This window comes from Catharus ustulatus, chromosome 10, assembly GCF_009819885.2.
Source record: "Catharus ustulatus isolate bCatUst1 chromosome 10, bCatUst1.pri.v2, whole genome shotgun sequence".
NCBI lineage: Eukaryota > Metazoa > Chordata > Aves > Passeriformes > Turdidae > Catharus > Catharus ustulatus.
This window is the reverse complement of record NC_046230.1, coordinates 18,246,617-18,269,507: the sequence shown is the minus strand read 5'-3', so window position 1 is coordinate 18,269,507 and position 22,891 is coordinate 18,246,617. Positions and strand designations below refer to the sequence as shown.

The 22,891-nt window shown below is 41.2% G+C and overlaps 1 protein-coding gene, 1 long non-coding RNA gene and 3 other non-coding genes across 5 annotated transcripts in view; 1 reads left to right on the top strand and 4 right to left on the bottom strand.

The window, feature by feature from the left end:
• Positions 1-557: 557 nt before the first annotated feature.
• Positions 558-7,537, bottom strand: EIF4A2 (eukaryotic translation initiation factor 4A2). The gene is made up of 11 exons (XM_033068445.2): positions 7,427-7,537; positions 6,514-6,559; positions 6,295-6,427; positions 5,900-6,039; positions 4,591-4,759; positions 4,293-4,402; positions 4,041-4,184; positions 3,516-3,653; positions 3,140-3,229; positions 2,821-2,900; positions 558-1,362 (listed from the first exon to the last, which is right to left on the bottom strand). Exons 1-11 carry the CDS (start codon positions 7,453-7,455, stop codon positions 1,218-1,220), a joined length of 1,224 nt encoding a protein of 407 aa, XP_032924336.1. The 5' UTR covers positions 7,456-7,537; the 3' UTR covers positions 558-1,217.
• LOC117001180 lies at positions 3,307-3,434 on the bottom strand. The gene has a single exon (XR_004418978.1). It is a non-coding gene; the product is annotated as a small nucleolar RNA SNORA63 (small nucleolar RNA).
• On the bottom strand, positions 3,813-3,993 carry LOC117001130. The gene has a single exon (XR_004418930.1). It is a non-coding gene; the product is annotated as a small nucleolar RNA SNORA81 (small nucleolar RNA).
• LOC117001132 lies at positions 6,117-6,187 on the bottom strand. Its single transcript, XR_004418932.1, has one exon. It is a non-coding gene; the product is annotated as a small nucleolar RNA SNORD2 (small nucleolar RNA).
• An 8,679-nt stretch (positions 7,538-16,216) lies between the features above and the next one.
• The window catches only part of LOC117000553, a 118,980-nt gene continuing 112,305 nt past the window's right edge, over positions 16,217-22,891 (top strand). Inside the window, exon 1 of the long non-coding RNA XR_004418813.1 lies at positions 16,217-16,420. This is a non-coding gene — a long non-coding RNA (uncharacterized LOC117000553). The remainder of the gene's footprint in view (positions 16,421-22,891) is intronic.

Here is a 22,891-nt window from a genome sequence, read left to right as displayed (position 1 = left end):
ATTGCAGCTTTTACTCCATTCAAGTGCTCAGAGAAGCAAATGCTCAGCGAAGGGTAGGTCATGTTCTGAAGATGCACCTAGGATTTCCTGTCATCTCCCTCCATTGGTGCTCACAAGCCCTTTTAAAGCTGTGACCTGGATGAGCATCTTTAGGACATACCCTTTCAGTGATGCCATTTTGACCAACTGTCCCTTCATGAATGGTTTGGGGGAGAAAAAATGCTCTTGGACAGGTATTAAAGTATAAATGATACAGTGCAGAGCTTTTTCATCAAGCCAGCACCCTTTATTAAGTGCCATTTTCTAATCTGATGAAAGGCTGTTTCAGTGTTAAGGACACAGGTGCAGCAGCCCAGAGCTTGGGTCACCCAGGGTCACACTGGCACTTGAAGCTCACCCTGTTCAGAGTCCAGAACCATCCCTGCAATTAATGACAGCAGGAGCTGTGGACACAAGCTCAACGCTGCAGCAGTTGCCACCTTCAGCTCCCACCCTGAGACAGCACCTGCCTCTGTCACCCTCCCCTCAACCCAAGAATTAACTATTTACAATTTAAGTGAATATAGAAGTATTTTATTGAACATTCAAACTTCATTAAGACATGTGCAATATGGCAAATTTTACTGGGTTTAACCCTAACTAAGACAATAGTATGATTGCTTGCTTGCTGGGGCTTAGCAACAGGGTCCAGATCACACTTACCACTAATTAAATACTTTATTGAATAAATACATATGAAACAAAAATGCATTTTAATGCTCTTATAAAAGTTTAGATTTTGAAAGGCCTTTCCAATTTAATCTGAGGTGTAAGTACATACAATAAAGGAAGGTAGGCTAGTTTAACATAATTGGCTGACTTTATACAGCACTTATATCTTTTAGTCCATAAGTAAATTATTAAATGATAAAGAACATCTAATACAACCACTTCTATGGAACTAGGAAATAAATTTCTAATAAAGAAAAAATTTACAGACCCCATGACTTTCCACCCAACCCCAACAGTCTAACCCTAAAGTGGACAAAGCCAATGGCTTTCCCCACAAGAGCTCACGACAGAAAGTCGCTTCTCTTATCAAAAATCTGTATTTCTGATCCGTAATGAGCATTGAGACAAGATTCAATATATCCCCAAGGAAAGAAGCACAATGCGCGTTGTGAATCGCCTATTCAGCAACAGCGAGCACTGGATTCACAACCACCTCATTCCGGGGACTAAATGAGATCAGCCACATTCATCGGCATCTCCTCCACTGTAGTATTGTAGAAAGTCTCAATGTCTCGCAGGATCCTCTTGTCCTCTTCAGTGACAAAATTGATAGCCACACCTTTTCTGCCAAAACGGCCACCCCGGCCAATTCTGCACAAAGAGAAAACACATTTACACCCAAGTTAACTTGGCCCATCTGCTTTACATGTCTGCAAGATCCATTGACTGCTGCTCTTATCTGCCACTGGCCAGTCTATGCTGCCTTAAGAAGGCCAAGCTGCCACCCAAGTCACATCTGGTCAGGAAAAACCAGCAGATGGTGCAGCAGCACAGCAGGTCCATTCCATGGCAGGCAGCAGGGCACACACAGTCACTCTTTGGCTGCAAAGTAAGATCTTCATTTAATGCTTGGTGCTGTGTTCTGAAGTCCTGGGTCAGTCTCTTCCCCTCTGTTCAACTATGCACCCACCCCTCATGCATCCACTCCCAAGCACAGAGCACACACTGTTTAACAATCAGACTGTTACTAAGTTAATCCAATAACATGTAACAGCATACTTAATTTCAGAATTTTAATTCAGCCTAACTGTTTCCAGTGGGAAAACTTAGGGTTTGTTGGTTTTCTTTAGAGAGTGAAGTCCAAGTTCAACATTTTTGTTTTAGCCCCCAGCTGTCACTGACACATCAGTGCATGCGGTTTAGTTACACCCACTGTGAGCTCCACCTTCCTACAGACTGCACAATAGAGCACCTTGCCAGCAAGAGCTAAATACACAGAAAGGGCTCACAAAACTTAGGGGATAATCATGACAAAATAAATAAATAAATACCAACTCGCTCTTTATTCAAACTGTGCCGCTTACGAATCCACGTCCTAAATTACGCCAACGTCGTTTCTGAGCACCATCTTGTGTCATCAACTGCTGCTATGGACTCCTGTATTTTTTTACATCAAGTAACAAAGCACAGTTTACTTAATTTAGGGACAGTCACTAGAAGCAGTTAACTAAACCTAGGGAAACAAATTGCTACCAGAAGACACACCACAGAAGAATCCCATTAAGGAGCCACCAAGAGCAAACATGGCACACCAAACACGGACACAGCTGAACCTCCACAAGCGAAGGCAGCCCTACAAGCCAGGAGTAAATAATGCCTGTCTGGCACTGAGCAGCAACAACTCCACATCAGCCAGAGGAACCCAGACCAAGCTGACCCTGCTGCTGTCAAGATGCTGCACCAGTAACGGTGTCATGTTTAAACATCACAGCCTATGTGACAAAAGGCAGTTCAGTCGCTGGCATTTTCCCCACAACTCCAAGGTTCATCAGTCATCACTGAACCTGTTACATATCTAAGTTTTCCCACTGCTTTTAAATGTTCAAAAGATCTGCTCCTCCCCTTGTTTGAGAACCACTGCTGAGCAAGGCAGGGCTTTCTTAAGGCCAATCCACAAGTGGTTTTACTCCCTGCTAGCTCTGAGAAGTTTATGCATGGATGCTAACACCTCTGGTTTGGTGAGGACTACAGGATGAGGTGAGGAGGGTGTGTGCCAGTGCCCACATCCAGCACAGCACAGGGACTGACTGGGGGGCAGAGCCAACTGACCTGTGAATGTAATTCTCACGATTGGTCGGCAGGTCGTAATTGATAACCAGGGACACTTGCTGCACATCAATGCCACGAGCCTGCAAAGCAACACCAAGGTTTTAATGCAAGTCAGGGGCTATTTTCACATTTATCTATCACAGGCTTTTGTCAACCACATCGTTAGTTATGAACTACAACTGTGTAGTCCACAGTGGAGCATGGTCTTTGCTGTTCCAAAAAGCTTTCAACAGTTCAGGTTACAAAAACCATCACTCAATTATGAAGCTTTTGGGACAAGGCTGTAACAGGAACATGTTCAATGGAAGACAATGCTCACCAGCAAGTCAGTAGTGATCAGGACACGGCTGGATCCTGACCTAAACTCTCTCATGATAACATCCCGCTCCTTCTGGTCCATGTCACCATGCTGGAGGAGAGTTCAACAAAAAGCTGTTAGTACAGTTCCAATGCTCCAAACCAGAATATCCTTCAAAGAACAAAGGCATGTATGAAACCCAGCGTCCCTACCTGCTGTGGGAACGAAGCAGGTAGGGATAGTAAGGCAACATTTTACTTTTAGCAGGGGGAACGATAATACAGCACTGCACAGCTATATTATAACTTTCCTGCTTCTCATTGATATCCCCTCATCACCATTCCTCACCCAGTAAGTACACAGAACTTTAGAAGTGATTGGAAGCTGCATATCTTACCAGAGCTGAGACTGTGAAGTCCCTGGCATGCATTTTCTCTGTAAGCCAGTCTACTTTTCTCCTTGTATTCAGAAAAATAACAGCCTGTGTAATGGTCAGTGTCTCATACAGATCACAGAGAGTATCCAGCTTCCATTCCTGAGCAGAACAAAGATCATCAGGAAATGCATCATGACAGAGACAGCTCAGTATGTAACACAAACTTTAAACTCAGAACAGAACTCAAATACAACAACTGATTAAACATAACATAGCACAGTTATGTTCAATATAACCTAGAAACTAAGTTTTGGCATCAATTGTTGCACCAAATCTTCAGACACAGGACACTGGACATTAAGAAAGAGGTCCACCCTAGTCCTTTTCGATCTAGTGCATAGTTTTTCTCCTTCTTGCATTTACTCTACTAGCATTATTGCAGAAACTAAAGCTGAGCCTTGGTTTCCGCAATTTTAGCACAGTGCTTTAACAAGAAGGTAACAGAACCCAACTCCTCCTGCCAGAGCAAGCACAACCAATACCAACCTCTCTCTCAACATTAATGTAGAACTGCTTGATACCCTCCAGAGTCAGCTCTTCCTTCTTCACCAAAATACGGATGGGATCTCTCATGAACTTTTTGGTCACTTCCAACACATCCATTGGCATTGTAGCTGACAGCAACACAACCTAAAAAATATTACTCTGTGTTAGCAATATTAATTTGTACAATTCAGTTCTCAGCCACACTAAAACCAAATCTGCATGCATCACTTCACCACGTAAAAGCTTTTATACCTGGATGTTTGTGCTTAGCTTTTGAAAGATCTCATAAATTTGATCCTTAAATCCACGGCTCAACATTTCATCAGCTTCATCCAGAACAAACATTTTGATCCATTTTGGTGCTATTGGAAAAAGGAAAGCATCTCATGAAGTTTCAGAAATACATAATCCTTTACAAACATCATGTTTCTGTACTACTAAGCTCTGCAGCACAACTCTCTACAGTGACAACAATTACACTGAAGGTCTCAGTGGGTTCGAGCTTTCATTGGCACTGTATCAGCAAGTGCAGGGTGAGATGGATACTTACAGAGATAGCGCCTGTTTAACATATCGAACACACGCCCTGGAGTTCCCACCACGATGTGCGGAGCCTCAGCCTGGAGTTTCTGCATTTCATTGCGTACATTTGTACCACCAATACAAGCATGGCATGTTGCTCCCATGTAGTCTCCAAGGGCCAGGATTACCTTCTGAATCTAAAATAGAACCTTCCATTAGTACTTTGTAGGACAATAAAGCTTAAGCCCCGTTATCCCTGGCCTTTATGGACTTTGGTAGCCAAGACGCCAAGTAAGGACTATGGAGCTCTTGGAACTTACAGCTGCTAAAGACTTTGCCTAATTTGACATAATTTAAGTTGCTAACTAGAAACCAGAAGACATAGGAACTCTGAAGTCACATTTCTTTTCTTACTGGTTGAACTTGCTGATGGCGTGACCACCATGAGACAATTACTAAACAGAGAGCAGGGCCACCAGAAGTGAGCTCAAGCTCTCAGCTGCTCAGGCCTACGTGGTAAGCATCTGGACACTCTTCTGTGAACTTGTTTCAAGGGCATGTAAGCCAGGTAAGCCACTGTAAGCCAGATTTTAAAACAAGTCTCACCTCAACAGCTTTACAGCAGAACAAAGGTCTAACATTCTGATCGAAGGACTTTATTGCATTTTTGTTTTCTAGTTTAGTATGTTTAGCTTTACTTAGAAGAATTGTCACACAACTGGCATTTCAGTATAGTCTAGCTGAAAATGACAGTAAGTTTTCTACTTCAGAGTTGGTTCAACATAGCACTGTAAGACCCTACATTACTGATACACTTAGCCTAAAAACTCAAGTATTCTAGAAGTTATTATCACACACCCACTTAAATGTAACAGAATACCAAGCCTTGAAGGTGAAAGAGACATGCAATTATGTTGTCAGGAAAACATACAAAGATACAAAACCATTTAAAGTAACCAAATGTGCACTGCAATTTTCATGTTGCACAACTGCATCTAAATTTAAGTAAATTTTTTTGTTTCCACTCAGAACACTGTGATTTAGTAATTCGTGTTTTTCTGAAGATGCTCCCTCCACTTTACACACAGCACAGGAGCTGCCTCCTGCACCCCTGCCCCAGCACACCCTCCATGTGCATCAACTCAGCTCTTCAAGGAGGCAGAGAACTTGTGGGACAGAAGCCAGTTTGTATCCCCCATTAGTTCACACAAAAGGGTTCTGAATGGATATTAATTACAGCCCCTGAATAAGTCTGGTAATGTTGTCTCACAGTTGTGAAACCTGAAAGCTATGCAACACACAAAGTTTTTTGTTTTTTTAAACTACACTATCAATACCTGTTGAGCCAGTTCTCTGGTAGGGGCCAATACTAGTGCCTGGGACTCCTTGAGATCAATCTCCAACTGCTGCAGGATGGAAATAGCAAATGTGGCTGTCTTGCCAGTACCTGACTGAGCTTGAGCAATCACATCATACCCTAAAAAAAGTAGGATACACATTTACTGCTCCCACACGGGTCAATCAATATTAGTTTAACTTAATTTCCCTTGAAGTAAGTGATCAGTACTAAAGAGTTCTCTCCATTTCAGGTCAGTCCCGAAAGATGGTGTACCATCATATCACTTGTTCAATGAAGATTAACATTAGTTACTACTGCAAACTAATGGAACATACACATTTTACAGTGCTTTCCTAATTATCTGATGTTGATATTAATCAATCTATAGCATACCTTTGATGCATGGAATAATAGCTCTCTGCTGAATAGCTGAAGGCTTCTCAAAACCATAAGCATAAATGCCCCTTAGAAGGGATTCTTTTAAATTCATATCATCGAAATTGTCAACAATCTCATTCCAATTGCTCTGTAATAAAGAATAAAAAAAAATGATAAATGCAATACCCCTGTCCACTAGTGATTAAATTCTCCGGTCAGGTCATAAGCGCTCACCTCGATGACACCATCGGGCTCCATTCCCTCTGGGCCGCCATGGTCTCTGCCATGAAAGAGAACACGCTGTTAGCACAGGAGCCAGCACCACGCAGACGCGAGCTCACACCTCGGCTGAGAAAGCGGCGGGACCCGTGACAGATCATTCGAGCAGGTGCTCTGAGCTTCTGCCAATGGACAAACTCCCACCCCTCTTCCTCAGAGGCCCGGGTGCCACAAAAGCCCGTGCTCAGCTCCCGGGGCCGGGCCCGATGCCGCGGGCACGGGCGCACCGAGCGCGCGCTCCCGCGGCGGCGCGCGCAGGGAAGGGGGGGGGGGGCGGGCGCGCTCTCGGCGCTGCAGCGGATCCCCCCGCCCCGCCCCGCCGGGGAACTCTCGCGAGAGCTCCACCCCTGGGATTGCGCAAACCGGGCGCTGCGGGCGGACGGCGCCGGGCGATCGCCCGGGGGGGCCTCCCCCTCCCCCCGCAAAAAATATAATGGTCTCGCCCTCAGTGCGGCCCGAAAACCCGGGGCGAGCCGGCGGGGCGAGAGATAAAAGAACGTACAGAAAAAATAAATTCGCAAAAAGGCATTTAAACATTTAAACTACAACACAATTGTATATGAATTAAATTCGATATAAGTCCTTTTCAAGGCTGACTGGACTGCTAAGAAAGCCAGTAACGAAAGCCCAGCCCCGAGGACTAGCGCTAAACCGCTGCTGAACCGCGAGCAAGGGGAGCGCAGGGACCGAAACGTCTAGAACGGGAGGGGCCGGGGCGCAGGGCTGATTGACCACAGCGCGCTGCCTCCCCCAGGGCGCTCCGGCTCCCACCCCTCAACCGCTTTCGACTTTTCCTCTCTCCCCGGCCGCCCCCCCCCATAACCCACGAAGCCCCCAAACGAGGAATGAGCCTAGGCCCTCGCCATACCTGCTATAATCCGCGGAGCCCCCTGACATGTTCCGATCACCAGCTCTGTCCTCAACTGAAAAGGCAAGCCCTCCGCGGCGCCCGCCTTATATACCCGCCCTGCTGCCGGACTCGTTGCGCTCTGCTCTGCGCATGGATATATACCTTAAGCCACACGCAAAAAAGCACGAATCCCTCTGGATTCAGTCCTCTGTCCCAATATATCCCCGTTACACGACTTTTTGAGTTAATCCAAAGGTTTTTTATGAACCTCTGGGGTATAAGAGGTTACGTGGAACATGGAACTACTTTTTTGTCATCTCGCGGAAGGATATTGCACCATTGAGTGCGTCACAGCGCCCCACTCCTTCCTCCCTCTGCCTCCCCTTCCCCCCGCGTGCACGGGGTTTCCCGTCCGGTCCCTGCTGCAGCGCGGGGCGGGCGGGGGCAATGGCGGCGTCGGCTTGGCCGGGCTGAGGGGACAGCGAGCGGCCCTGCGGCAGCAGCTGGGGCGGCATAGCGGCCCCTTTTCGTGGCTGCGTTTCCCCCACCGTGTTGGTTGTTTTTAAAGCCCCGAAGTCGTGGGGGTGACAGGAGAGAGAAAGAGGCTTGCGAGGGCTGGTGGCCGTGCATCCGCCCCATCCGCACACAGAAATGGCTCCCGCCTCCTCCTCCTCCTCCCTGACAGGCGAAACACACCCCGAGCTCTCCCCCTGCGCTCCCGCAGCCGGGGCAGCGTTGGTCCTGTGGGGGCAGCGCTGGGAGCTCACGGAGAGGCGAGCGGGGAGATGGAGGCGCCTCTGAGGGCCCGGGCCCACACCCAGGGCAGGCCGGCGGGCCCGCGGCTGCACAGCGAGCTTGTCCCGAGGCGCTCCGGGTGGATCAACCCTGAAAGGGATGCAGGAGTATTTGCAGGAGACAAGTTAGGTGGTCCTCGGGGTGCTGCCGAAAGCACGGTGCTGTGATGTGCTGCAGGTCGCAGTATAGCAGTGTACACGAAAAAAGAATGATTTAAAGGTTAGTGCAGTCCAAAATAAAGCACTAAGGTAACTGTTACTGTGCAAACCGATTGCATGAGCATGCCCAACGCTTCCATACTGTGGTAGAAAAAACATCGATCATTTTAATGCTCTCCTAAGGTTTCACGATAACCTATTCCTCAGTATTTCTTACGGTGGCAAGTAAAATCAATTATAAGCAATAATTTTGTACCAACTTTGTATGGTTTATGTGTATCACTTTGCAATCTGTTTCCATAGTGATTATATATGAAGAAATGGAGGCAGTGCTTGAGAAACTCAACCTTTTACTTGTCTAGAATATTGTAAATTGTCTAGAACCATCTAGAATATACATAAAGGGAACCTCTCACAGACTGTATATACCTCAAGTCTTCCTATGGTAGCATTTGCTGGGGCAATATTACCTGTAGGTAACAGTACAACCTACCACTATCTCAGCAAAATTATATAAATGCAACTCCATTACAGTCAGTCCATCCTAATGCTCTCAGGTTCTTTCTGTCCACCTCTGCTGGTGGAAAATATTGAAGATATTTCTTGTGTTTGTAGTTCAGATAGATACAACAATAGCCAGAGGCCTTTTAAATGAATGATGCCAGTTTGCAGGGACTATTAACCTCTGACTGTAAAACAAACAGAATGGACTGAAGAAAGAATGTGAGCACAGTTTTGGGCTGGCACAGTTAGATTTCCCACTGCATTAAAAGTGATTTGAGTCTAAATGGAGAAATAACACTATGGAATATTTGTTAAGGATCTTGAATATTTATTAGGAAAGCTGTGAATTTGATTTGATGAATATTTTTATTCAAGCACTGCATTTAAGTCTTAATAGATTTGCAAATCTGGGAGGAAAAGATTTCCAGATGTGGGAATTTCAGGAAGGTAAGCCATCATTCTTCACAGACCTGAAATGGCATCTCAAAAACAAGTATCTACTTTATCTTTTCCAATAAAGAAATCAGTGTCATTTCAGATTACCCAGGTATTCAGATCACTTTGAGTGTTCAGATTTGACAACAGTTTTCCAGTAACAAGGATTTCCTGGCTTTCTTTAAGGAGAAATTTTCACATGACTCTAGCTTGCTGCAAATCTTGTTTTACAACACTTGGCCAAACTTCATTCTACTAAAAAAATTATCAAAAAACCCTTGAAATTTAAAAATATTATCTTCATTCAAGAGGGACAATTTTTCAAATTGGTATTGTCTTTTACTGGTTAAAATAGAGGAGGATTTCTTGATTAAATGCCAAGATTTCTTAGCATTAGCCAACTACAGAGTCTAACAGGTCCCCTCAAGCTCCTGATCACTGCCCTTTATTGAGGAGCTTGAAATGCACCTGTCTCTGAGGATTTTGGTCATTTCTGATTCACCTAATGCTTAAATATAAAGAAAAGCCTGTGAGCATACTGGTATCAGCTGTCACGTGGTTGTGACAGAGTTTGGCAGAATTTGATCGAATTATTTGGTCAGGTTATTTGCTCTGGTTCATGGTTGTTCTAATGCAGTGACACTCCTCAGTCCCTTGGCAGATGCTCTATTTGCCTCAAGTGTTGTATGACTGGAACAATGAAATTATGATTTAAGAAACAAGTCATCAGTTCCCATGTGAAAGGCATTTATTCATATGAATGTCACACATTAAGGTATGTGAGAAAAGGAACCCAGTGTTTCACCAGTGGAAATCCTCAACTTCTTTCACCAAATGAAAAGATGAAAAAGATTTTGTTTCATAAACTTCAAGCAAATGGTTGGAAACACAGAATCAGTCTTCTCGTTTTGTGAAACAAGGTATCCAGGTGTCTTGTACTAGCAATGACTAGAGGAAAAAAATCCTACATTTTATACCCTTCAAAGCCCATGTAAAATGTTTGAGAAATATCTCTGGTTACAGTAGTGCAAGCAGCCTTTTCATGTGTGTTCATCTCTGCTTTGTGTATTTTTGGGCCAGGGCTAGCCACACTCTGCCTGGAATTATTTGTGTTCTGAACAGGAAGCACCAAACTGAGAGGTACCAAAAGGTCAGATTTTGTCACTGACAAAAATCTTGTAATGACACTGGCATTTCTTGTGGTCCACTGGCATTAAATCTGATTAAGCTTCTTAGAGCAACCTCAACTGAAAACTCGCTCCCCAAGGACCAGGTTTGTGTCATCTTCAGGCAGGAGGGATACCAAGAAGACACTAAATAATATGTCTGTGCTGCTAAAGATAGGATCCTCAGCCACATATATATGTACACCTAATATACTTCTGTAGATGTTTCCCAAAAAGACAATCCCAGTGAATCATGAGCTCCTTAGTGAGAGTGAACATAATAATATGTTTATTAACAGGGGTAACAGATGGACTAGCTGGTTTAGCAGCTGGGTTTCCAGTGATTATTCATGCAGATTGAAGTAAGGAATGACGTATCTAAAGAAAGCAGTAGGAGCTGACACCTCCTGAAACTGAGCTCCAGTTGAGCAATCCCTGCTCACCAATATTCCAGCACAGACACTGGTACAGTTTGCATAAGAAAATATCAGAAATCTCCTTTTAATAATCTCATGGCATGATTTGAATTTGCCATGACACTGCCAGGTACTTCACAGGAAACCTTCAAGATCCCAGAGTTCTTTTCCTGCATTTCTAAGTCTGGTGCCAGTCTGTGTATTATTTGTTTGCCGTGACTGGCAGGGCAAGGAAGGTAATGGTAAACAGACAGAGTTTGCTCACAGTAGGTCATGTTAAGGATCAAGATGATTTGTTAGGGTGGTGTTAGCAAGAAGTAATATTTTCAGCTCATCAGTCCCAAAGGATCCTGCTTGAACAAAAGTGTGCTTCCTGAGATGTAGGAGTGGATAGGTTCTGGAAAACCTCCAGAGGAGGAAGAAAGTCCAAATTCCTGTAGTCCCATGCTTGTTATTTAAATACAGTCAGGGTGTCATTAATGCTAGCAAGCATTTTTGGTCACTTCATTGAAATTACAATCTAAAAAAGCTGAACAATAAGAATTTATAAGATACAGTGTTTTTAATGGATTGAGAATGCTGACTTTGTATTCTGTAGTACCTCAGTGTAATCTGAAATGCACATTATGATGACTTTAGTACATTGGGCTGTTAGACTTGCTTTGTCATCCTTTTTTAAAGTTATTTTACAACTTTGTTATGTTTTGACAGATATTTCTAGTCTTGGTAACTGTAGTCAAATTTGTGTTGTGAAATCTCAGTGATGTCCCTGTTGAATGAATTGAAAATACATCCAGAATTTCCTCTCTCTGTCCAAGTTCTGTCTCACTGAATAGTTGTGCACTAGGCCAATAAGGAACACATTCAAAGACGCTTAAATTATTTAGGTGCCAAGCACTATGGAAAGGCGGTGGAATTTAAACTGTTGATGTGATTGCCCCCATGCTCAGTCTATTGAAGATATTCAGGCTTGTGCAGAGGATGTGGGGTGGACAGGACCTTTTGCTGGCCAGCTGACTCACTTGTCTGAAATGTATGCGGGGTGGATTGCGGCTTGTGCTTCCTGATTGCTTGGAGCACACATCTCCAAGGAGTGTTCCTGCTTCACTTGTGCAGAATTTTGTTTCTTAGCTTAAGCTCTCTCATTCCTAGTTAGATTTGTTAAACTATTTAGGACTAATTTACTTGGGTTTTTTTGTTCTTTTTTAAGAAACAGCAAAGTTGTGTGAATTTAATATTTCAGGTTATTCATCCATTAATTAATCTCCTCTCAGAGTTTGGAGTTTAAATTCAGACTTGTAGTGACCCTCCCACCTTCAGAGGTTTGGAGTTACTCATTACTTATTTCATACTCTGGAATAATGATGTTATTGCTGAATTTTTGAGAAAGATGGTGTTTCTTTTATACAGTGGGGCAGTTCTTGTAAACTGCTGCTGAAAAGGAAGCAGCAGAAGTGCTCTGGGCCCTCAGAGGAACCTTGGTTTCTCAGCCCTCTCCCAGGGGGTCAAAAAATCTAAAGAACTAAGGGAAGTTTAAAAAAGAATTAAGTGAAGTTAATAACTACTTATTTTTATAGCAAGTATAGTTTCATTCAAATCTTTAAATTCCCCTTTACTTTGGTTGGCATTTGGTTGGTCTTCTAATAAAAATCTAGGGTTAATTCCAGAAAGTCAGTATTTAATTTCTTAGTGGAAGTATGTAAATTACTGTTAATTCTTTAAATGGGTGTAACATAAGAAAACTGTCATATGAAATCACTTATGGTGGTCTTGTAATTTTAGTAATGATTCTGGTTATGAGAAGAATGTTGGCACAATAAAATCTTAACCCAAGTACTTGAAACAGAAATCTGCTTTTCTTTCCATGAATTTTGTAGTCATCCAGTCCTCTGCATGCTATAAAACTCAATAATTACAGTTTTACATCTTGAGTGTTCTTCTAGATTCTTTGTTTCCAAGTTTTCAAGGTTTGTAGTCAAGCCCAGGACATGAAATCTGCTTAGCTCTGTTCCTCTGTTGTGTTGAGGACTCCTAGTGTGACCATAGACTAGAACTTCAGCACTAAAATTGAGCAGATGATATCTATTAGACTTACCATTGACTTTTATTGGAATGAGAGCTCTTTTTTGCACTTCAGTTTTCTTCTCTGTAATGTGGGGGGATATTATTTACCTCAGAGGTTATGTGTGGGCAAATCCTTGAAGAATGTGGGGATCAGTAATGGGAAGAAGCCTAGAAATCTTTGATAGATGTTGCAGGCTACTTTCAGGGTAGAGTTTGTTCTTTATATTGCAAAAGTAAATAAAGCTGAGAGATGGACCAGGTGGCAAATGATAACATCCTGACACAGTTATGGTTACATTTATTTTTTAACTCATTAATTAGTGCATGTCATATATTTCTGTGACATGATCTGCAAAGAACATTTTTTTCCAGTTCTGAGAGAAAGACCTGTGCATTATTTTGAGGAAAATCGTTTTCATTCTGCTATTGGTTAACCATCTCTGCACATTGGTTTTCCTCATGATTATACAAATTTGCAATCCACTGACATTGCTTGAGCTTTTGAATTGCTGATTTCAGTTGGTTGAGTTTTGGAACAGCCACTACAGGCAGACCTGTGTCTGTATTTAATTTGAGTACCTTTTCTTATTGGTAAAAACATCGAGTGTTATGTGCTTAGTATGAGGAAGTAATGCATGGGAACCAAACCCAAGATGAAAAAACCGAAAAGGCCAAGCAGTTCTTTGACTTTTACAGGGCTAAATTCACAGGACCCGTTAGTAAAAAAAGTACTGATGTACTAATGTACTAATGTACTGTAATGTATGCTATCATCTTGATAGATGCCCTGTGTCCTGACTGGTGACTGCAGTGAGCCACATGACCCATCCCAATCACACTTTTGGACGTCAGAACAAACACACTGTGCTTTCAGAGTGTGTGCAGCACTGGGAGTTATGAGGGCCTGTCTCAAATTAGTGACACCAAAATGTCTGGTGTTATCAGCTGATACAGCAGTGCACAGGGAGCTTTGCTTTGAGTGTATTACAGGCTGTAATGCACTCTGTATTTATTGTCAGAATATTCCAAATGTCTATGTCCCTTAGCACTAAGACATCACAGAAATAATTTCATTTTTCCCTAGCAGACGCTCCTTCTGTCAGTATCCAGCATTACATATTAACTGAATTCTTGTTTCTTCTCTATCAGATCATTCTAACCTTCACAACAGTATATTGCAGTTTATAGACCCTGTTGTAACATGTAAAAGTTAACAATAAAGCTAAATACTTTGTCATTAATAAAATGAGCTGTGTGATCAGAAGTATTGGCCTCAAGTAAATCTTGGTTTCTACAAACTGAAACTTCCCTACTGAGCTTTACTTCTCATAAGAAAACTGAGACTGTTCATTTCTTCAGGTAACTACAGCTCAGATTCCCGAAGTTTTGTATCTGTCACTGATACTGGCACAATGTGAAACTATAGATGAGTAGTTTCAGCTTTGTGCCTTCTTTCTTCTCTTTGTAGAATGGAAATTATTATCTCTCTTTGAAGAAGCTCTTCAATTTTAAATTGACTAAAGCTGGGACTGATTGCTTTGTGAGCTGTGCTTTAGCTGGCAAAGCAGCCAGCTCAGGGTGGGGAAAAGTTTAAAAAAAGTTTAAAAAATTAATCAAGATCAACATTGTGACTTGTTTAGTAATTTTATTTGTTTACTTTCTTGTTCCTTCTGAGGGTTTTTTGAATGAAAAGTATAGCAATTCCAAGGCTTTTCTCTTTAGCAATGTTAGAGATGCATGTTCTTCTTGTGGCAGAGTCTGAATTGTGTGCCCATTGAAGCTGAGGTGCCAAGTGAGCTGCTAAATGTTTTTGGGGCTTCTGTTTAGTACTAGGAAGTCTCTGTGGGCCAGTCCTTAGCCCCAGTGGTTTGTGCTTCGACCCATCCCAGAACACTATTGTATATTATTTTGTATGCCATCTGAATATTGCCTGATGAGACAAAAATGAACATGTGAGGTGCTGGATTAGTAAGGAATTCAGTGTTTTCCTCTCAGGTTGTGCCCAGGAACACCTGGCCCTGTTTCCCATGTTTTCCAGCAAGCATGGACATGGACTGGTGCAAGCACAGACGGGATGCAGGCGATCCCTTTACTTTAACCAGGAGTAACTGAGGTGTTGCTCATGCCAACTGAGGACATGCACTTTAACACATCATGTCACAGCACCTGGCAGTGGCCAGAAACCTTTGTTCTTTACACAGCAGGAGAGAGAAATGCGAGTTCATGCTGAATTGCAGGAATATATTGATTCATTTATTTCATGCAAGTGATAAAAGTGATTAGACTATAAAATACTGGCAGTTTTTTGCAGTATATAAAGGGAATGCACGTGCCTGTATTCAAAATACTTTTATCTTGTGCTTTAATTTAAGAGTTTCTACTAATAATTGTTTCTGAGTCTCAAGTAGTTGGGTTTTTTGCTGTCATATTCAGCATTTATTTGTAGCTCATTGTTCTGATTAATTTAAAAGTAACAAAGTAAGAAATCAGGAAAATCCTAAATTTGAACCAGGCAGATACTGCAGTACTCAGTAAGTACCCAATTACTGATAGTTTTTCTTTTGTCGCTTTTGTGTTCTCTAAAGCTTGTGTTATCATTTCTAAATGTATTCTGATATATACTTTCCCATGGCTAACAGGACTACAAGATTTTTATGCCATTATTGCTTTTATTTCAGCAGGATTTTAACAAACAAAGCACTGATTTAATTTATGTGCTAATACCAAATAAAGACTCCATCAAACAATGACAAATTCTTAGAGGACTTTATTTGGATGTGATACTGTGTATATCTTAAGCTCAGAATTCTTTTATTTCACCTTTCTGTCCAAGAAAGCTGAGTTATCACAAAGATTATTTTACAGTTAATTACCCAAAAGGATTTCTCTGATCTCCTTTAAAAGTATTCGTCTGCATTGCTAGTATCCATCCCTTCTGGGAATACAACTTTGTACCCCCAGGAACACACTTTTTTTCTGAAATAATTGTGGAATTGTGTTTGCTAATTTACATCCCATCAGAATTGTCTTTGCTGATTTCCTGGGCTAACAGGCTGTGTATCCTTATGCAGAAGGAAGGAGAATGAAGTGAGAACTGTGAAGGACTGCTGCCTCAGAACTGCTGTTGCCATAGAGCTGCTAACGAGGAAAAAAACTGCAGCATGGATTTCTTGTGCTGTTGAAGGTAAGATGAGGGCACAGCAAAGAATGTAGGAGGGGGAGGGGAGGCGAGGCAGAGGGAGGGAGAAGAGGAAGAAAGTCTGCGTCCTTGCTGTCTAAAAAAGGAAATTCAGTGTCAGTGTTCATGAGCAGAACTGCTGGTGCAGAAGAACAAAGCTATCTCAGTTGTTTAGGGTAGCAGGAGTGATGAGCAAGCAAGCACACTCCCATGCTTTCAGGAGAAAATGCTGCAAAGAAAGGAGGGAGAAGAAGAATGACTTTTTCCTTTAGAAAAGGATACCTTGCTGCTTCAAGGTAGCTGCTTTTTGATACTACTTTGGCATTATAATGTAATTACCCTGGGTAAAGACGGCCATAAAAAAACTCAGTAGGGAAATAAACAAGAAGAAAAAGTGGTAAAAAAATCAGCATAATCTTGAGCTGATGAATGTGGTTTGTATCTATTAAAATGTCTCAGTTGTTACAGTCAGCTGTGCAGTGCTGTGAAACCTTTCAAAACACAAGTGAGATTATGTTTTTTGTGGTAAGATTGTTGTGATATGTTGATGTGTTATCAACCTTTTATCAATGATCTTTTGTCTTCTGTTATCTAAGTAGATGTCTTTTGGGTGGAAATATATAATAAATAAATAAAAATTAATATTAGATACTCAAGCATACTGACTATAGAACCAACATCAGATGTGCTTTCTGTGAAATCTCTTTAATGTGTAAGACTTCAATATCATTGCAGAAGTGTCTGCAACACCCTCATGCAAAAGCTGCTGCTGCTGTTTCTACATCTGTCTATCGTGTTACATATTTTTGCTATGCTCCTGCTCCTTCTCCCAGTCATTTGGATGTTTCTGAGGTGGCTGAACTCATGAGACCTGCGCAGCAAACCCAGCACACCTGCCATGTTTGCATGGTGGGGCCTTGAGAAGAATAAAACCAACTGTGGAGGCAGTGATAACACTGTCTTAGCTATGTTGATACTCCTGTGTTGATATTGCTTAACCATCTGTTTGCTGTGTTATTGAGTGTGCTTGGATAGATCAGCCCTTTCTCACAATTCCTTGTTTTGCACTTTATCACCATTTATCAAATAGTGTTGGACTGTTCTCCTGTAGTCTGTTTGCAGTTCAGGTCAGAGTGATTTTTTTTTTTTTCCTACAGCAGCCTGGTTGTCAGACTGAGTAATTCAGGCTGTAAATGTTAGGGATTCAGATCTTTATTTTTAGTATATTACCATCTCTCACTGTGCAGTTTTTGTTCTTTGGGTGTATAGAGTTTAACTCATACATTTCCCAGTCATGAATGCCACTGGGTGAGATCTATCAATCATGAGTAGATAAGTTTCCATTTCCAAAGTTTGTCATGTAGAATTGGATGTTCAAGTGTATTTTTACTAGCCAGACTCATTTTTGATTCAGACTAATTTTGTCAAACTTGTAAGCTACAGAAAGTTCTTCTGCATTCTTTAGAACCATTCTTTTGATTTACTTTGTTCCCCAGTGCACTTGGGGTTGATAACATCCTTGTAAGGTTTGTGGTGGTCCTCTGAGCCAGTACATGTGAGGTTCAAGCCTTAATCCATGATTGAGGCAACCCCTGGCAGTACAAGTGATGGTGATTTAGTTCAATGTCAGCAAAGGGTTTAGTCTCCTGCTCTGAACAATTGATAGTGCCTAATTGTATTAGGACTGATTTCCACAGAGCATTAGGTGCCACATTTCAGAAGAGATCACTGAACTTCTGAGTCAAACCAGTTTGGGTTCTTCACAGGCATGAGATGATTATTCAAACAAGTATGACTGTATAATAAACACCTCTTTGTAGGATAAGTGCTAAACAAGGAACGGATGGGCCCTATCCAGACAAAAATTTATTTGCCTTATATAAATAGCTAGAGGGTTAGTGTTGCAGTCTAAGATCAGTGTAATAGTTTTTCATTGGCAAAGGGGTAGGTAGGAGCACAACATCGCTAAATGACAAGCTATTCTCCTAAATTTCCAAATAGTATGAATATTTATTGGTTTCAGTTGATGGATTGATAGTGGCTAGTATGTATTTACAGTGAAAAAGAGCAGAGCTCCAGTAGTGCTGATACAGAAATGTCTTGAGTGGAGTGCACTCACATTATAACCTTCATATTGCTGCTGTTCCTATGCTAAAGTGCCAGCTACAACCCACAAATCTATCAACTTGAGTCAAAGTTTCAGAGGCATCTTGGTTGTCTTATGGTAGAAAAACAACTTAGTGAAGCTGAAGAAGACAGAGGAGCTGTTTGTAAATCTACTAATGTGTCCACATGTTTGTCATGAATTCTGAAGAAAAAGGTGTAGTTTATGCTTGGTTTGCCCGCTTCTTCCACCTGGTTTATATTGTGGGAGTGATCAAGAGAGAAAGGAAGTATGGCAAACATTGCCCAGAACACTAATCTCTCTATTTGGGCCAGGATAAAAAGCTGTTAAGCCACTAGTGCTGCTGTGGTTAATGCCAGGACTTGCACCAATTCCCAAAACACTGTAAAATATAAAAGCTACTTTAATGGCTAATGCTGCCCATAATTACCTTTTTAAGGTGTTGCATTGCTCAATTTTCATCACCACCACTCCAAGTAATATTAGCTTTCCACACGACAGGCTTTGGCTGAGTGGTCCAAGGCCTGATTTTTGAAATACTGAGTACCCATAATGCTATTTAAGGTTAATGGGGGCACAGACTTCTCAGCATAATGTAAAATCAGGCTTCTGCACTGAAACAGGAGATTTTAGTTTAGCAGTCACAAGACTGCTTAAATGATCAGTCTGAATTCTGGATTCCTTCTGGAACTGATTTTTTTTTTCTTTTGTAGAGCCTGAGCTGTGTCCCATTATCCCCTTTTGTTTTTATCAATTTTGTGAGCTCTCTTTTAGTCAGTATACAGCTTGCAGAACAACTGGAACATAAAACGAAGAGAATTCAGTTACAGTAGATTTACTTCTTCACAGTGTTTTATGGCATTAGTATTTTTTCTATTGAATTAAATGGCAAGAAATTAACTTCTGCTGGCATGCTTAAGGGTTAGAATAAGAAATTAAACAATGTTCCTTTACACGTATCTAGTGGATTTTTTCAAGGCATATAGAATAAAGTCTTTCTAATAAAGTCTTTCTTTAAACATGCAATAGCTCTGTAGATATTCTGTTGATAAGCATTATGTTCCCCAACTTGAAATCAATAATCCTCAAGTCTTGTTTAGCCCAACTGAGTTTTCTTGCAGTAATTGAAGTTTCAGTTAAAAATACATCCTTGTTCATTCTGGGCCTTTGTCAAATTTGCTTTTTCCCCTTGTTTTTTTACTCAAACTATAGTATTTCTTTTGTTTCAAGCCAAGTGGTCCATTGGATCCTATGCTAAGTGCATCCAGTGGAGGGTGGAGAGGCATCCACCAAATTCATACAGGGCATTGTATAAATGTATTTTGTCTTTGTGTTTTTAAAACAAATATACTCCTTTGGCATGACTCTGGGTTCTGCAGGGAATTCTGATTTTCTGTGGCTCAATTTGAGTAAGGTAAGTTTTTTAATGCCTGATCTTCAACCCACAGATTGGCACTATTAGTAGTCATGGTAGAAGAGAAAAGAATCACTGGGAGGTTTCTAATCCCTGTTACTCCATACTGGTAGGATTTACTCCCTTGAAGGTTATTGTTGGGTTTTTAGTGGTCAGAAGATTGAAACCATTGCAGGAGCTGCAGTATTATGAGTATTCATTGTGGCAAGATGCCTTACCCAACTAGAAAAACCTTCACTCTTTACTCCTCAACACACCCTTCCTCTTATTTTAGAATGCAGTAGAAACATTGTGTTATTAATTGCATTTCCCAAATGAACTTGCACATAAATCTTAATTAAAGCTTTGGGAGCTGCATTACACTAATGTGGTCTTGTAAACACAGCAGAATTAGGAGTTGTGGGTATATAGCCAGTTACAGAATTGAAAACATCTATCCCCATTGTTATTTTTAAAGAATATTTGAGGAATTTGTACACTGAATTTGATACAGCTCTGTCTACATGACAATGGCCATGTAGTAGTGTCATTTCTAATTCTGAAGCTGCTTAGACTTATTTCTCTTCAGAGCTGTTATTCCTAAATTGGGAGCAATTATCTTGCTGGCTGAGAGACCTGAGAAAACAAGGAAAGAAATGGGTTCTTACATCCTATCAAATAGCAGTGCTCATCATTAATACTACATATGTGCTGATGTCAGGTTTTGCACAGCTCTCTCCCATGGCTTACACTGTGTGAACACAGCACGAGAGGATGATTGGAACTGTTGAGTGTGATGAGAAGGTCATGTCTAAATTATGGCAAAAATCCAATAGTCCATCCATAGTAAAGCTGAGGAATTTTTCATATGGTCAGTTAATATATGTGTTTTGTCCCAGATGGAATGAGCAAGAGAGGGAGCACATTAAATTCAGATAGCTGCAGAATGGCCATCATGTGGCTCTGGATGTCAGCAGTAAGTAAATAGAGATTTAATTCAAACATATTTTCTTATCCCAGACTCCTAGTTCTGATTATCTGTATCAGTAAGAATGCAATTTTTCTATTGCAGGAGAAAACCCTTATTTTTCATATTCATGAAATTCCATTTCGAGTGTTATTTATACACTTTACTTATAGTAAGTAACTGGCAAGCATCGAAGCTCTATTGCTAGAGCTTAATATTTAAAACAGATTGCACAGATGGGGTGTTTTTAGCTACAGTGTTACTCACCCAGAAGAAACGCTGAGTGTTAAGCCTACTAAACCATTCCTGGCAATGACAAACCTGACAAAATTTGGCGATCATAAACCCTGTGACAGAAACTGTGCCATCTGCTGGCCAAGGAGGAAAGTGCTCGTTAGTGCTGCGGGCCCTGGGTAAAGCGCTCCGGCGTGATTCCGGCACGAGGAGACGCTCGGAGTTCTGCAGAGCTCTTCAGCAGCTGAGCTGGAACAGGCCTGGTCAGGAGTTTTCTCCCAGCAGATTCTTCCGTCCAAAAGTGCTGTTTTGTGATAATTGAAACTCTTCTGTGGAACACGTCAATGAGAAATGGAAATGTTCTGTTCTAAAAATATCCAAATTTTCTGGTTTCAAAAATTTTCAGACGTGAAACACTGATTTTTGAAAATTAATTTCTTTTGTAAATTATGTAAACAAATTGCAATTGTCATCTTTGTATTAAGCAATAATGAAACTTCACATCATTGCTGTAGCACGTGGTAGATGACCGCTCAGTCATGTGTGTCACTACTCGTGGCTGTGTGTGTGTGTGTGTGTGTGTGCTCTGTGGGGAGAATACATCAAGAGTGTGATGGTTTTTCATTCAGATCAGGGAGACTGGAAATGGAAAGAGAACTTTGCTTTTATTATATTTGCATCTTTATGTCTGTATTGTAATTTGGCATTAATTGCTTAAATTGCTACTGTAATTTAAAGAAAAACTGGTTTGAGCTTATACTCCTGCTAGTAATTCAGTATACAAGAGTTTCCAGTTACAGCCAAAATCATTCAAATCAAATATTCAGAAGAAAAGTAGCATAGAACTAAAGATGACTCTCAAGGCTTTCATTTGTGTAGATTTATTAGTTTAGTTCTTGTCAAAACAAGAAGATAGCCTTTGCACATTATGCTGCAAGGAAAGAAATTAATTAAAAAGGCTGGATCTGATTAGTGATGGATCCAGGGGTTATTATTATTGTATCTTTCTTTAAAATTTGGCTCCAGTTAATTTGTATGACTTCTGAATGATTATTTTCAGGAGGAAAGGAAGTGTAATGGTTCTGATACCACCAGTCATGACAGATATCTGTCTCTCTCCATCCATCCCTTTATGGCAGCTAATAATGTTGTATAAAAAAAATTCAGATGCACACAATCATGCTAAATTTATAGTCACAGGCACTGCTTCTAATTTTAGATTTCCTTACTTTTTCAAAACATTCTAATGGATTTTCTAATGCAATTATTTAAAAAAAAAACATTGAAAATGGGAGGTGTGCTTACACTGCCAGGAAATGCTTAGATTCAGATGAGTTCGGTTCTGTAATGTGTTGGGGACTGTCCTGCACAATCAGAGATCCCTCTCTTGCTTTTTGTTTTTGTTCTTGCCCCCCTTTTGTCTTTTATAGCTCCTTGATGATTGTACCTTCACCTACTTTTCCATCTCATTCAATGTTTCAATTTTTGCCACTAATTTGCTGTTTTCTTTTGTTCTTCTGACCTCAACCGTATCACACCACCCTGCCTTGTTTCCACTTCCTGTCTCCTGGACTTTCTTGGTAATTATCGCCTCTTTGCAGATCATCCTTTGCCTGTTATGCCAAGACCTCCTGATCCTGTTCCCATCTCTTTTGCATTCTCTGAGTGGTCTCCCCTGTCTAGTTTCTTCTCACTGGGGAGGTGATGATTATAGAAGCTTAGCACACAAAGGGACCCATTCCCAGCTGTTGAGTATAAAGTCTTGATGCTGCAGCAATCCTAGCAGCTGGGATGAGCAGAATTGCAGCTGTGCTGGAGGGCACTTCCATTGTGGTTTCAAGTAATGTGGTCTTTTGCAACAAAATCAGTGAAGTGTAGGACCATTTGTAGGTACTACATCACCCTGTCAATAACCCTATACAGGATGGAGTAATGTTTCAAACTGGTGAACTGATACGGTATTAAAGTATTTATTTATTTATTGCTGTGTGGATTTTTTTTTTTTTTCAGCTGAAGAAGTTATCGCATCCATACAGAGGGAAAATATA

Coding starts and splice junctions, on each gene's coding strand:
- EIF4A2 (XM_033068445.2), bottom strand. CDS start 7,455: ATGTCAGGGGGCTCCGCGGATTATAGCAG. Junction 6,560..7,426: donor GGCTCCGCGGATTATAGCAG/GTATGGCGAGGG, acceptor CTTTCATGGCAG/AGACCATGGCGGCCCAGAGG. Junction 1,363..2,820: donor CGTGAGAATTACATTCACAG/GTCAGTTGGCTC, acceptor CTCTTTGTGCAG/AATTGGCCGGGGTGGCCGTT.